General features: G+C 36.5%; 1 protein-coding gene across 2 annotated transcripts in view; it reads left to right on the top strand.

Annotated features, from left to right (window-relative positions):
• sfmbt2 (Scm like with four mbt domains 2) overlaps positions 1-10,269 on the top strand; it is a 47,074-nt gene extending 36,805 nt beyond the window's left edge. For both annotated transcript variants that reach the window (XM_084406461.1, XM_084406462.1), the window contains 9 exons: positions 1,555-1,597; positions 1,839-1,903; positions 2,032-2,171; positions 4,399-4,508; positions 4,995-5,170; positions 5,361-5,524; positions 6,761-7,015; positions 7,153-7,281; positions 8,578-10,269. In XM_084406461.1, coding sequence (XP_084262587.1) covers positions 1,555-1,597; positions 1,839-1,903; positions 2,032-2,171; positions 4,399-4,508; positions 4,995-5,170; positions 5,361-5,524; positions 6,761-7,015; positions 7,153-7,281; positions 8,578-8,718 — 1,223 coding nt within the window. In that variant the 3' untranslated portion in view covers positions 8,719-10,269. The remainder of the gene's footprint in view (positions 1-1,554; positions 1,598-1,838; positions 1,904-2,031; positions 2,172-4,398; positions 4,509-4,994; positions 5,171-5,360; positions 5,525-6,760; positions 7,016-7,152; positions 7,282-8,577) is intronic.
• The last annotated feature ends 6,233 nt before the right edge of the window (positions 10,270-16,502 follow it).

The following is a 16,502-nucleotide window of genomic DNA, read 5'->3' on the forward strand; positions in this document are numbered from 1 at the left end:
TGTATATATATATATATATATATATATATAAATAAATATATAAATAGAATATATTTTCCACAGCTAGACCCAGAAATATTATATCTGGTTATATTGTTGAGTGGGTGATGTGTGACATGACACAATAACAGCCAATTAGAAAGTATTTAAGTGTTTAGACAATCATTAAAAAAAATTAAAAAAATTATATATATATATATATATATATATATATATATATATATATAAACAGTAAATATCAGGCAATTTTAAAATTCTCATTTTGAAATTTTCAGTCAAAAAGTCATGGAAATGAATGACATCTTTAAAAGTAATGAAAAAGTCTAGGAAGTATTCAAGAGAGAGAATTTTTTTTATATATATATATATATATTATTATTATTATTATTATTTATTTATTTTTTAATTTTTTTATAAATTTGTGATTTTTAAAGCATTTTAGCAAAATTTCTATGGACACTGCAACGGTCTTGATAAGACGTTTTTAAAAACAAAAATTCACCATGTATCAAATACATAATACTAAATCCAAAATGTAAAAATATAGAATCTACTCCACTTTAAAGCAAAACGTGTGCATTCTTTTAATTCAGCTAAGAGGTCACGCCATGACATATCGATCTACAGTCTTCACATGATACGAATTTGCAGGTCAGCGTTCACAAAACTTCTTTCCATGATCTTGGGTCTCTGGTCTCCTGCGTTCGCGCGGTGGTCTGTTAAAAAAAATGAGGGGTCTGAATGCACTGTATATTTTCATAGTTATGCTCTAAGATGAGATCAGTGCAACATGATGGCAACATAAACCAAGCAAACCTTAAAATGTCCTTTTGTACGTCACTTGTCCTGGCTGCTTATGATTAAATTAAAAAAAGTAACACAGCAAAAACAGCTGTCATTTAGACAGTACTTATGTAGTGCATATCTTATTCTGCTCCTTGAAAGTAATCCAAACAATTCTTCTCAGAATTTCATGGTGTTTTTTTTTTTTTTAGAGAACACACAAAAATCCTTGAAACTTCCCTATGTTGCCCTGTGCGTCATGTTTTTTATTTATTAAAGGGGAATTTGGCAACTATTTCAACTTAATAAATCCGTTTAGAAATCATTTGGATGGTTAAATAAGCTGTTCTGGTGAGAATGGTGACTTTCCCCACACCCCCCAGCGTTCCCCGGCGGAAAACCGACCTTGCAACATGGGGACTAACGTCCCGGTAAGTTGGAAATAGGAAGTCTCGTGAGAAGCGAGAACGAGCGAGAAACACGAACTGCTTTACGAACTGCCATATGATGTGTTACCCACATCGGTAGACCTAGCTCCACACGATAAAGTTGGCCGGCTCCCATAATAACAAATGCACATGAGCAGCGGTAGAAGGGGGAGGAGGTGCCGCAAGTGAGATTTTTTTTTTTTACTACAGTGTTGTGAAATATATGGCCCACAGCTATAAGGGAGCTCGTTGAGAAAACACACGACAACAAAAGTGAAAGTCAGCGAAGAAATGGCTAGAGTTGTCATGTTCCCCTTTAAAAAAATGTTTATGGTGTTTTCAGGTCTGCCTCAGAAGAAGATTGCTGTTGTTCAGCCTGAGAAACAGTGAGTAGATGTACTCCTCTGGTGGACATTTTTACCCATGAGCCTTTGTGTTTGTGTTGCTAGTAGAAAGCATGGGACTTTAACCTAAACGTCATGCATGTGATTCATCTACTTCCTGTTTTACTCTGTTGTTTTTGTTGTCCATAATATCATTTGATGATTGATTGATTGATTGATTGATTGATTGATTGATTGATTGATTGATTGATTGATTGATTGATTGATTGATTGATTTTTTTAGGTTGGCTCCCTCACAGCCTCCTGATGCCCCTCTTAACCTGTGCCCATCCATGGCCATGGATACAGGTTTGACATATTTACTACATATTCTACCAATAACTTCATCTGACCTCTGCATTTGTCATATAACCATTGTCTTCACAAATGGATTTTGTGCTGATATTGCTAATCTGCTGCGTGTTTGTGTTGTTTAGGTTTGGTGAATGGAAAGTACTGTTGTTCTCAGCTCTTCATCAATCATCGCTGTTTCTCTGGTCCGTATCTCAACAAGGGCCGAATCGCTGAGTTACCAAAGGCCGTGGGGCCCGGAAAGTGTGCTGTAGTCCTCAAAGAGGTACGATCTTCTCTTATATAGGAAATTGACGTATTGCAAATGTTTAATCAATATGAAGATTTTTGTTAAGTACATGAATGTATAAGGAAAAATATTTGGTAACACTTTAGTTTAGGGTCCAATTCTCAATATTAACAAGTTGCTTAGCATGCATATTACTAAGATATTGGCTGTTTATTAGTACTTATAAAGCACATATTAATGCCTTATTCTGCATGTTCATATTGTACATCCCTTAATCCTACACAATACCTAAACTTAACAACAATTAACTAACCAGTAATTAGGCGTTTATTGAGGCAAAAGTCATAGTTAATAGTTAGTTAATAGTGAGAATTGGACCCTAAACTAAAGTGTGACCAAATATTTGTATGATTTCATTAAAATTCTACATTAAAATGAGGTCATAAAAGTTATACATCCTCAATAATTCTACAAGAACAAGAACAATTTTATTTATAGGGATGTGTCGATTTAACGTGTTTATTTAATTAAAGGTGCTCTAAGCGATGTTGGGTGACGTCACTTCTTGTTGACGTTCAAAGTATTGTCAAACAAAACGGAGGCTAGCTCAACCCTCCCTCCTCCTCATCCCGTCCCCTCCCCCTCCCTTCCGTGCTTCCTGAAACAGTCATGAACGAGTCGAAGGCTTTTCCGATGTAAATTCAGGACTTTGCGTGTTCCTTCTCCTTATTCCCCTCTTCTTTGCTATTTGTTCATCGGAACGTCGTCTCTTTGGTCGTGTGTCGGCCATATCAAAATTCTCAAGAATATAATTCTAACGTTAGTCGTTGTCTAGGACATCTCTCCTCTAGCTAACTTCTCTCTTCATGCCTTGCTCTCCTCCACTCCCCACACCCCCCTTCATGTGCACACGTCGCGCACTAACCCCCCAACCCCCACCCCCAAATCATTCTTGTCGGTTATAGGCTGGAACACTGTTTGTTATGTTTCGTGGTCCAGGCTGGGCCAGTTTGTTTTTCTTGCCGTTTGTGGAGCCTGGGCTGTCTACAGAGACCGTGTTTTTTTACAGTGTGTTCAGGGGACAGGCAGCTAGCGGATAGTGAGGAGATGTTTGCTGTATGTGACATAAAATGTTTCGGCCTAAAAAACGTGACATCTCTTAGAGGAAAAAAGAACGTATCAAAATTATTAACCCTAGACTTACATTTCATACAGTTGAATGGTGACGAACATGAAGCAGGGCAACAGCTCACTGTGTGATGTAGCAATAGAATGCAGTTATATGGCCCTAAAATTCACGATGTCAGGGCAGAAATGCCACTGTATGAGTTGTCGTCTTATATTTATATCATATGATATAGTTAAGCAATATCACACCAGTAATGAGTGCAATATCACACAAGTGCTGTTTTTATCCCGAATAGCACAAGTGCGAATGTGAGACTGATTTTACACAACAGTTCAATAATATTGTGTTACATTTTAGATGCAATATTGTCTGTTTTTGTCAACGAAATATTACATATAAAGCCACAGCACAACAATTGTGCATCTCTGAGCAACACGGCATTGTTTCTGAATGAATTCTCATTTTGAGCGAATCAATCGGGTGAACCAATGATTCAATGGCCCATTCATAAAGATAGTCATTTACTTTGTTCCTTAATGAATCAGCTGTTTGAATGAATGAATGAATGACTTGGTGATTTACTCGTTTAGACATTTACCGCCACCAAGTGCCAGTTTTAGTTTCTTATTTAGATTATTGTTTCATCAACAACAACAACAAGAAAATCTGATCGCATATTAATAAAAAAAAAACATTAAAGGTATTGTTAACCCAAAAATGAAAATTCTGTGATTTACTCACCCTTATGGCCATTGAAGCCTAAAAGTGTATGTAATAAATTCTATGTTGAATCAGATATATTTCTTTCTAAAGCTACCTTTTGTAATGTCTATTTGATGCTTTTCTCATTAAACACAATAATGATCTTTTGGGGGTAATTTCAAACTTTGATTAATTAGATTAATTAATCACCACATTGTGTAATTGTAATCGCTTGACAGCCCTAGTTATTTAATATAGTTTTTGATTGTCAGTTGTTTCCACACTGACAACTTGCATGTACTTCATATTACAGAAGCTACCCATATGTGGTTATTCTAGCTGAAGTGTATATGCATGTGTTTGTGTGTCTGAATTATATTTATGTAACATGATTCATGAAATAAATAGCCTGATCATGCTATTTTCTTGCAGATTCTGACAATGTTAATAAACTCAGCATATAAACCCGGCCGTGTGCTCAGAGAACTACAGATGGTGGAAGACCCACAGTGGAACTGTCAGGAGGAAACCCTGAAAGCCAAGTATGAACACACACTCACTCATATTTTTACCATGAAGCTAATTTTAATTTACAGATTAATCCTATAAATAAAAGAAAAAGGAAGGAAAACAGCTTATAAATCATACTAAATGATGTTTTTTTAATGTAAAAATGCAGAACGTTTTCTGTGATGGTGGGTTTAGGGTTAGTGGATAGAATATATAGTTTGTACAGTATAAAAATCATTATGTCTATGGAAAGTCCCTATAAAACATGGAAACCCAACATGTGTGTGTGTGTGTGTGTGCATGAGTTTAAAAACAATAATATTACTGATATATTAGCAAACCAACAGGATTGAACTGTGCAAACATAATGAACATAGCTTTCCTTCATTTGCATAATGAGGTTTTAAGCCAGCTGATTAGCATAATCATGTGTGGTGAACGTGTAAAATGTTTCATTTTCATAATGTTCTTGATAGTGGAAACTAGTACTGCGGTGAAACACATTTGCTTGTTTCTAGATATAAAGGGAAAAGCTATCGCTCCACCATGAGAATCGTCCGAACAGCAGATCAAGTGTCGGAGTTTTGTCGACGAGTATGCGAGAGACTCCAGTGTTGTCAGAATCTTTTTGGCCCAACATACGTGTCCGACACGTGCCCTGAAAACTGCTCCAGCCAGACCAAGACCAAATACAGTGAGTCTTTTATTCCTCTACAATGATGAAAAGTTGTGTTTTCTCTAACTTGGAATTAAAATGACATGTTTCACAAGCGCAAGGTATTATTTTCTCCAAAAACACACGCAGATGCACTCAGACTTACATGTAGTTCTTTCTAACTGTCGATAATTGTGTGTGTGTTTATGTGCATTTATCCCTGATGTAGCATATTACAAGAAGAGGAAAGTTGGTCGCCCAAGTTTAGGAGAGAATGCTCAGGACGGTGACATGACCAAACCAGCACGACGCCGAAAGAAACGCAAAGCCATCTTTGTCCAGAAGAAACGGCGCTCTTCTATTGTGGGATACCACACCACAGAGTCACCTCAGGTCTGCCAAACCATTTCAACCCAGACAAAAACACATACTTTCAATTGTAACTCATGAAACCTACTTAAGTATGCAAGTGTATACTTTTCAAAGATTATGTTTGAGGCACCTGCACGCTAAACAGTAAATGTTGCACAAAGTGACAAAATCACAGCCAATCACAGCATATTTTACATTTCATTAACTACTGTGTGCAAAGGGGTACTTGGACCAATTAGATTTGTTGTGGGCGGAGCTAACAATTGCACTGTAAAAATCATTTATTTTAAATAATTATTTAAATCAGTCATTTTTTTTCAGTAAAAATATCTAAACATCCATAAAATAAAAAAATTACTTTAGCAAATTTGCAAATATATTAACATTCATATTTTTAATATATCTTATTTTTCATTTTTTTCTTGTTTTAAGCATTAATTTAGTTTTACATTTATGCTAAAACAAAAAAAAGTCAGAAAATAATTATCTGAAAAAAGTCTTATTAGATATTGCATACTTCAGTTAATTCAACTAGAATTTTAAAATTGGCTGATATTTACTGTTTATATATATATATATATATATTTTTTTTTTTTTAATTATTATTATTATTATTATTATTATTATATATATTTTTTTATATATATATATTTTTTTTATGATTGTCTAAATACTTTCTAATTGGCTGTTATTGTGTCATGTCACACATCACCCACTCAACAATATAACCAGATATAATATTTCTGGGTCTAGCTGTGGAAAATATATTCTATTTTTATATATATATATGTGTGTGTGTGTATATGTGTATATATATTTCCATTCAGTCACTAATCAGCATTTTATATATACGTATATATATATATATATATATGCATATACGCTGCATGTTTTTATATATATATATATTGTAGTGTGATACACCAGCCAACTAAAAAAAAAACAAAAAACTTTTTGACCAACATGAAAAAGATATGATTAACTGATGCACATCAAACCTGGTTAAAGGCGTTGTAACATTACCAAAATTTGGTTTAAAAAAGTCTACTGTCCACTGTCAATAGTGTAGTAATGCACAAAGCATCGCTCACACAGAAGACAAATTAATGTAAATTGATGCAGAATCTGCATGGGGAAATGTTACACCCCTATGTGAAATTCCCATTTGCACAGAATCCTATTCAAATGACAAAAATGTTGCCAAGCAAAGGTAAATATGAAAATATGTAACACTGTTCCTCCACTGTGTCTTTATAGGATAGTGATTATTACTATGATGATGAGGAAGAGGATTTTGAGGAGTGGGGCAGTGAGGCCAGTTCAAACTCGCTCCGTGAGGAGGCCTCTTCCCACTCGTTCCAGGACGCCCCGAGGAGAGGAAGACCTCCACGCCGCGCTGCTCTCCAGCGCAGGGCGACCCATCCGAACACCTCCGACAGGTCCTCTCCCAGAAGAACCACACGCTCTGTTTCCTGCAGCCAGAACCAGACGGCCAACCACACAAACACAAAGGTAAAGTGTCCACACAGACATGCAGTGTAGAACCTTTTGTGTGAATTATTCCCTAAACATAATACCTTTCATTTACAATGAACGCCTAGAGTCAAATTACATTAGCTAAAGTGAAGTTTGCTTGTGTGCATATGTAGACGGAGTGTTTTGAAGAGGAAGATCGTCTGGTGTTGGAGAGGAATCCTTTGGAATGGAGTGTGTCTGATGTGGTTGAGTTCATCACGTCCACAGATTGTGCCTCCCTAGCAAAGATATTCCAAGAGCAGGTACAGGACACCCACCTTTATGTGCCACTTCTTCGGCTTTTAATGCCTAATTCATATCAAGTTTTCAAAGTCTAAATCAGATTTCTCAGTTCAATAAGTAGTCTATTTTAGTAACTTAAAGATTAAAATTTATTTTAGTGACCTGACTGAAATGATTGAAATATTATTATTTTTTATTAGTATTCTTATTTTATTTTATTTTATTTTCTGAATTAAAATACTCAAATATCTGAATTTTTTTTTTTTTTTTTTTTTTGTCTTCAGTTAAATTATTTTTCATTATTTTATTTGATTATTTTGAACATTTTAATTTGTTAAAGATTATGAATATTTTTTATTAGTATTCTTATTTTTTTTTTTCTGAATTCAAACACATAAACCTATTTTATTTTTAATACTGCAGCCTTTAATTAAACAAAAAATTTTTTTCCATTATTTTATTTGATTATTTACATTTTTAACCTAAATTTAAAAGGTTAAAGATCATGATTTTATTCATTATGTTCTTTTATTAGTTTCTGAATTCAACTATATAATTTTTTACATATTGCAGACTTCAGTTAAACTAAATGAGCATATTTTTCATTATTTTATTATTATTTTCATTTTAGTTATGAAATGATTATTATCGGTATTATTTTTAAATAATCACAGGCTATATTAAAATTGCCGAAGATTATGATTTGTTTTTATTAGTATTCTTATTTTCTTTTATTGTTTCTGAATTCAAACACTCACTTATTTTTGTAATATTGCAGACTTTAGTTAATTCAACTAAAAATATTTTTCTTTATTTTTTAATTTTCATAATTTAAATTGTCAAAGATAGGATTTTTTTATTTGTTTTATTATTTTCATAATTTAATGTTATTTATTATATATATTTTATTATATATTATTTATTTTATTAGTGTTCCTATTTACTAAATACTCAACGACTGATATTTGAATATTGTCGACAGGTTCATTAATTTAAATGAATTTTATATTGTTATTATTATTTTCATAATTTAAATTGTCATGGTAATTTTTAATTCGTATTTTATGTTAATTTTATGTCTATGTTATAAAATATTGTGCACTGTATTAAAAGGCTGATCAAAGCGTGCAATCTAGAATGCTTTGCTTTCTATGTAGCCAACATGAAATCAATATTTACCCTTTTTACTTTATTAATAAACATTCTTGGTCTACTGCAGATTAAAAAACAATCCAAAATTTCAAATAATACATGTAAAATCTGTCAAATAAAATCCAATATTTATTCTAACTCGTACATGTTTTTTCCTTCTCAAGGACATTGATGGACAGGCCTTGCTGCTGCTGACACTTCCTACAGTCCAAGAATGCATGGACCTGAAGCTCGGCCCCGCCATCAAACTCTGCCATCAAATCGAGCGAGTCAAAGTGGCCTTCTACTCCCAGTACGCTAACTAAGCTAACCTTTAGCCTCGGCGGACACAAACCAACAGACACCTATGATACTCAGGGGATGTAAGGAGTCATTCCATCCATCAGGAAACCTCAGGTTGCCTCGTACCGAATGGATTGGAATATGAGATTGAGTCAAGGAATATGCTTTCCCTGCAAAAGCAAGAAGTTTAAAGGTGAAGGCTGCTGGTCTAGTTGGACTCCCAGCCTAGTCGAACTGGTGTTTAGTTGATTTAGCTGGTTGGCCTGCTGGTCAAGTACCCCAAACCTCCCTAAAGCCATCTAAATAGACCAGACTAACTGGTCTCAGCTTCAATAGTTTTGTTTTTTCAGCAAGGTGGGTGTGCTGAATCCCTGAAGAAGACTTGCCAAACAAGTGGAGGTTTAGGTTTGGTTTCAGAAGAAAGTCTCTATAGGAAGAAGACAACAAGAGGGAACGAGGATACGTCTAAACTGTGAAAACAACATCCAATCCCTGAGTTCACCGCAGAACTATCTGAAATCTTTCAAGACCAAATTATATTTATAATGGCGAATTATATATGAAGTATTAACTTCGGAAGTGAACTAATATATTTGTTATATTTATTTTGTTCTGATAAACTATTTTTATAAAGTTTGTCGTGTTCGTCAGGTGAGTGGAGATTTAACACCTTTAAATCTACTTGGGGCAACTTGGGCATTATGAATTACGGACTATTATTAATATCAGGATTGATATTTGATATAAACATATTGTGTGTGTATGCTGAGATGTACATATATATGTGCATGAATGTTGGCTGCATACATAACTATACACACATTTGTTTTCCCAAACGTTCATGCCTGTTGTAACGCATCATTTGTTTCTCTTTAGAACACAAGGGCAAGTGAATTTTTGAAGAGCTGCCTTTTGTCATGGCCTATCTATATTTTATGTAAATGTGTTATTGATCTATGCAACATTGGATGTTTTCTATATATATTTTTTTTGTTTGTAAACACTTTCATAGTGATATATTTTTTACTTATCTGTTTTCTGACACAATTGGATCACTTCGCAAGTAGAACGTATTAAATTTGGATTAATTGCTATTGAAATATTGTCTGCGATCATAAACGTATTAATTTCCATTATTGCAATAATTAAAAATTGCAAATGTTTGAAATACCTGCAAATGTAAACCACACCAGATGTCCATTGCCACAAACAAAAAATTTGACTTAGTTTGCAAAAATGAACAAAAATCACATGTAAAGTGCACTTTCAATGCAAGTCTATGGGACAAGGCAGTAACAAGCGAGTAAGTGATTTTATCAATCTAGTTTTATGTTAACATGTATAATGTTTAATAGTAGTTGCTGAACATTAGTAACAGTGTGTATTTTAATGTTCATCTCAGTGCAATGTCTTGCCCCATAGATTTCCAATGTAAATGTGACTTGCTTATTTTTTCAAACTGACAGAACAGTCAAAATGATTTTCTGTGGCTAATCGACAGATGCTGTCCATAGATTTTGTATTTAACCCGGAACATTCCTTCAATAAATAAAAGTATACAACTGCATAGTTTATACTTGACTGTGATTTCCAGAGAATTTGAAACAAATGTGAACTTAGTCACCCCAATGGGAACACAGTAATTTCCGGGAAACAGTAGGCAATATTATGTGGGCTATTTACAGCACATCCCACTCACACACTCAGATGATATTACATAACTACTGGAGGGGGTTTTTCTGCCATGAACATTTCTCTAAGGGTACATTTACACGACAACGATATGCTTAAAACGGAGAGGTTTTTCCTTTGAGGTTTCAGCGTACAGACGTCACCGTTGTCAAAACGATCCCTATATACACGGATCCACGAAAACGACTAAAAATGCTGTATTCTGCTGCCAGGCCAGAAGATGGCGATGAAACACTATAGACTGAACACGTAATACGCATGTGCATGACTTCATCATCTTCAGAGATTCGCGTTTTTGTTGTTTACATGGAGACCGGTTTCAAAAACTTGCACTTTGAAACACGTTTTCAAAAGTTTGCGTTTTCGGCGTTTGTAAACGAACGGCCAAAACGCATAAAATAAACTATGTTTTTAGTTGAAAAAGGTGTCGTGTAAATAGCCCCTAAGAGAAGGTTGTTGTTTGGCACAGACAACTGAAGGTACACTGTATGGACAAAATTATTGGAACAGACCTCTTAATTACTGAGTTCAGGTGTTTCAATCAGACCCATTGCCAAAGGTGTATAAAATCAATCATCTAGCCATGCAGTCTGCATTTACAAACATTTGTGGAAAAAAGGGTCATTCTGAAGGGCTCAGTGAATTTAAGTGTGGTACAGTGATAGGATGCCATGTTTGCAATAAGTCAGTTCGTGAAATTTCCTCTTTGCTAGATAGTCCACAGTCAACTGTTGGTGATATTATTGGTAAGTGGAAGCGTTTACGAATGGCAGCAACTTCCACGAAACGGAAGACCACATAAAGTCACAGAGATTACGTATATTTTAGTTATCTTTAGTCAGATGCACTATTGTTCGTAGCAGTATAAAGATCTATTCCATAGAATCTTTGAAGTCTGACGCTAACATTTCTGCTAAAGAATTACTACACTTAGGCCGTGTGTCCACCAAAGCGTTTTTACTCGCGGCTGGCGTGTTTTTTCAATTGTTTTCAATGGGAGCGCCGCGTTTTTAAAATGCCATGAGCGTAACGAGGCGCTGAGCGTCTTTTTTACGCTGAAGTGCTGAGCGTTCGGCGTTTTTTACTGGTCGCCGAGAGTTGAAGAATGTTCAACTTTTGGTAAAACGCAGCGCTCATCACTGTCACTTTTTACCCAACCGTCCAATCACAGTGGAGGAGGGGCGGGACTAATACCATACCGACCAACCGCGTCCGCCACATGATTCTGCTTGTACAACGTCAACAGATGACAACAACAAGCATATAACGGAATACAATCAAGAGCCAGATAAAATACATTACATTGTATTGACATTTTAATATAGAATCAACACAGAAACAAAATATGTGTGAAATGAGATACTAGTAAGACTTTCGCGGATATTCCGTATCATAACAAGCAAAGTGTCTCGGTCTCAACCGTCTCAACTGAAAAAACGCTGCGCTGCCAAAACGCTCTCAAGCGCCCACAGCTGAGCGTTTTTAGCAGAGCGCCTAGCGTTTTCAGCTGGCTAATAACGCTTTGGTGGACACACGGCCTTAGGCCCCGATCACACCTGACGCGTTTTTTGCAGTGAGAGGCGCCTGTTTTCAATTGGTTTCCTATGGCAGCGAGCGTTCTGCGCGCTGTTTATGCGCCTGCTGCGCCTCGCGTTTTACCGCCCGCTGCGCCTCGCGTTTTTGAAGTTGAAAAAAAAGCAACTCCGAGCGGAAAAAGCGCCCGACGTCATCGCGTTTTTTTTCACTGTCCAATTGAATGAAGTGAGAGGCGGGCCTTCCGTTTTAGTGATAAAAGCTACAGTTGCTTGAACGCGTCCGTAACTACCACAATGTTAACAGAAAGTAAATATATTTAATAAAAGGCTGATTTGACGTTTACTTGACTGACAGGATAGTTGTTTCAGTGGTTGCCTAGCAACATAAAAAACGCAGCGCACTGCTCGTTCTGTGTGATGGTAAAAGCTGTGCACCTCGCGTTTTCGAACCTGAAAAACGCGTTAGGTGTGATCGGCCCCTTAGCCTGGCTAACGTCAGACCTCGTCTCATTGAGACGTGGTCTGGGAACCACATGTTCATTTTCTTGTATTTGAGGCGTGGTTTACGAATGCCCAGAGCCGTTTATTGGGCGCTACGAATGTCTATCAAATGCGCCTGTACGTAGCTCATAGCCAATCGTTTCAATTATACCAGATGACGTATGTAGAGCGACAGAAATTCGACGAGGAAGAAGACGATGGGTCAAAGATGTGTACACGATGGCGTTCAGCGAATATTGCCGTTTGTGCAAGACAAACATGAGGGTAGAAGGTACATATAAACACTCTACAGACATGTTTTTAATCGAAAAAAAACGAATAAATTTATTTCGAATAAATCGAAACTTTATTTTTAAACAAACTGCTTCGGTGTGTCGCATAGACGTCGTCATCGTCTTGCTGCTCCCTCCCCGTTCTGTGATTGGTTCCCTTTTTGAGGGGAAAATCTGGTCCATGGTGTCCAGGCTGCCTAGCAGCGTGAATAAAATCGCGCTGCGCGCAAGGCAGCATGGGGAAACCCAGGCTATACTACACTACTACCTTTAATAAATTCTTCTCCCCACAAGAAGTCTGGTCAAGCTTACTTATTTCTCTAATACATTGGCGAGCCACCCAAACTACTGCACAGCTAAATCTAAGACCACTGGCATTAATATCAGCACAAAAACTGTGCAGCGGGAGCTTCATGGAATGGGTTTCCATGGTCGAGCAGCTGCATGTAAGCCTCATATCACTAAATACAATGTCAAGCGTCGGATGGAGTGGTGTAAAGCATCCCGCCACTGGACTCTGAAGCAGTGGAAACATGTTCTGTGGAGTGATGAAACACACTTCTCTGATGGTGAGTCTTGGTTTGGCAGATCCCAGGAGAACATTACCTGTCGGACTGCATTGTGCCAACTGTCAAGTTTGGTGGGGGAGGATGTTTTTTCAGTGGTTGGGCTATAGGCCCCTTACTTCCAGTGCTTCAGCATACTGTTGTGAAGAAAAGTCATCTCTTTCCTGCAAATGAAGCTCAAGAGGCAAGAGTTCCAAAAGTCCAAATTCAGTTCAGACTTTATTGAATAAAGCTGAGATGCCTGCAGGACCAGGTCTCTGGCCAGGGCACTATACTTATACATTTTTATTATCTGTTATTTCGCAATAACAAAATGACTTAATTTTCTGGTAAGTTTTACTTCCCTCGCCTTTCTCTCTAATTGTGGAATCCTGCCAATTGATTGGTCAACCCCTTCTCAGAGGCAAGATGTAACATTTTCCAAGGAAAATCAACTCTTTTCCAGAGGCAAGAAGCCTCCAAGTGACATTTTTATTTCACACCTCTTAATAATGGTGTCATTTTTTCACGGTAGTTCTACAATTGTTTTCTATAGGATGAATAAATATTTCATCAATACCAAGACATTTTGGACAATGCTATGCTTCCAACTTTGTGGGAACAGTTTAGGGAAGGCCATGCTCTATTCCAGCATGACTGTGCCTCAGTGCACAAAGCAAGGTCTATAAAGACATGGCTGGATGAGTTTGGTGTGGAAGATCTTGACTGGCCCACATAAAGCCCTGACCTCAACCCCATCGAACACCTTTGAGGTGAACTTGAACTTGGCCTTCTTGTCCATTATCAGTGCCTGCCCACACAAGTGCTCTACTGGATGAATGGGAAAAAATTCCCAGAGAAAGACTCCAAAATCATGTGGAAAGCCTTCCCAGTGTTATAGCTGCAAAGAGCTCCAACTCTATAATGTTGATTTAGAATGTGATGCCATTACAGTCCCTGTTGGTGTAATGTTCAGGTGTCCCAATACTTGCCAGGTGCTCAAGTGTTACACTCCATCCATCCATTCTTCCATCCATCCATTGCCATCTTTAAAATTTTGTCTTGAACTTCCGATTTTTGCGCTAGCTCTGTATATTTCTATGACATCGCTATTGAAGAGTAATTAGCTGGTGAAGTGGATTTACTTATTGTAGAGTTAACGAAAGGTATCATGAGCTCTGTAATGTTTGAAGCGGATGTCATTACAAATATAAACCGGAAGACAGAACACAAGGAGCACAGAGCTGAAAAGGGGCGGGGCTACATAAGGTCTGTAGTATACCTCTATTAACCACATGAGTATAATTACATTAAGTATGTACAAGTATGCAAGTTAAGTATGCATGACAGGACAGCACACTTAGTATGCATTGGCTAATCAGTTGCATCTGCATTCTTGTATATAGTATGTTTCTGGCCTTATTCATAAGAATTACTAAAGATATTAAAAGGGACATTTTCACTTCTATTTTTAGAAGAATAAATGTTTTTGTTCCCCCATTGTGAAAAGATAATCTTGACATTTAAGCACACTTTCTCCAACAGTCCTCATTAAAGTGTCCAGACTTTTTCAAACTTTGGGATTCCCATTGATTGTTCTCAGATTCTTTAAAAAAAAATTATACCATAGACATGATTCTAGCTGTAATGGAAAAATTAGATTTCCATTGATCTTCAACATATATTGCAAAGCAATGTGTCATGTGTCTATATTGTCAATGTGTGAAACAAGATATATGTATGTACGTGCCTGGGGAGGGGCTGGGTGTGACGCTTCAGGAACATATGGGACAGGATCTTTGACTCTAGTATCTGACAGTTTGTGTCTTTAGGTATGGGGTGGTGTGGCGCAATGGATAAGACACATGCCTTTGGTGTGAGAGACCCAGGTTCGAATCCACTGTGAGACACCAATGTGTCCCTGAGCAAGACACTTAACCCCTAGTTGCTCCAGAGGCGTGCGACCTCTGACATATATAGCAATTGTAAGTCGCTTTGGATAAAAGCGTCAGCTAAATGAATAAATGTAAATGTAAAATGTAGGTATGGAAATTGAACAGCAATGGGTCCCTTATCTATATGGGTCAAAGAAACAGTCGCTGGGAAGGAACCTTGAAACAGGGTATAAAGGCTGCCCATCTCTTCCTCTCTGTGTGTCACTCATCCTACAGCGTAACTTCTGTGTGGTAGACTGAACCTTCTTGCAAGAATAAATACTTTTTAAAGACCATTTGATTCAGAATGTCTCTTACGCAGTGATAATTGTGTAATGAGAATTTTTGCCACAACACTAGCACAATGATTTTTTTAAACTAGCAAATTAATCAAATTATTATTTTTTAAACTAAAGGCGTTTAATTTCACGTTTTATGCACTATTCTATGTCATTTTGTAGTATAAATAGTGCAAGTAGTATGAAAATTACACAAAGAAAAAAAGTGCACTTTAAGTACGCAATTGATGCACTTAATTAACCGAAAAAAATGTTGGACACTTCATGCACTCAACTGTCACAGCTTTAATTATGTAATGGAGGGGGAGGGGCATCAGACTCTGATAATGAATGACATAACCTTATTAAGTTCATACACTACACTGATGAGTAAGTGTAGGGCGTCATTTGGGACAATACTATAACTACAACTACAACTCAATACTATAATACATTACAATTTATATATAATTATTTTTTACATCATAGTATTTTTTTATCACATTTGATCAAATGTGCTTATGCTTGATGTCACAATATTAAAAAAAAAATCGTAATGTAGGCTACTAAAAATGGGTGTTGTGTTCTCTCAGCAAAATATATTTCCTTTTTCTTTCTTTCTTTGATTTTGGTGTAAAACATGAGCCTGGTATGTTCTTGAGAGGTTATGTGATATTCATCCAATTAGGTTCTTATATCAATATTGCTATGTTGTAACATACAAAATGGGTCTAGACACTTTAGATATATTTATCATAAATCTTCAGTTCATTACCAGAAATGATCTTTGCACAGTGTGTTAAACATGTTGGGAACCCACACACCACCTGGCCCAGAATATACATTAGACCAGCCATAAGGAGAACTGCTGTAAGCGAGAAATCATTCATCGCACTGCGTAAAATGTATAAATGATCTTTTTCATATTTCATGAAGCGTGACATTATGACCATTAAGTGTTTTCTATTGAGTCTGGCTGTGAACCTTTGGTTGCCAGGCAACATAATTTCAAAGGTATGCTGTATGTGGCTTCACCAGTGATGTGCCTGA

This window comes from Rutilus rutilus (assembly GCF_951802725.1).
Source record: "Rutilus rutilus genome assembly, chromosome: 4".
Taxonomy (NCBI): domain Eukaryota; kingdom Metazoa; phylum Chordata; class Actinopteri; order Cypriniformes; family Leuciscidae; genus Rutilus; species Rutilus rutilus.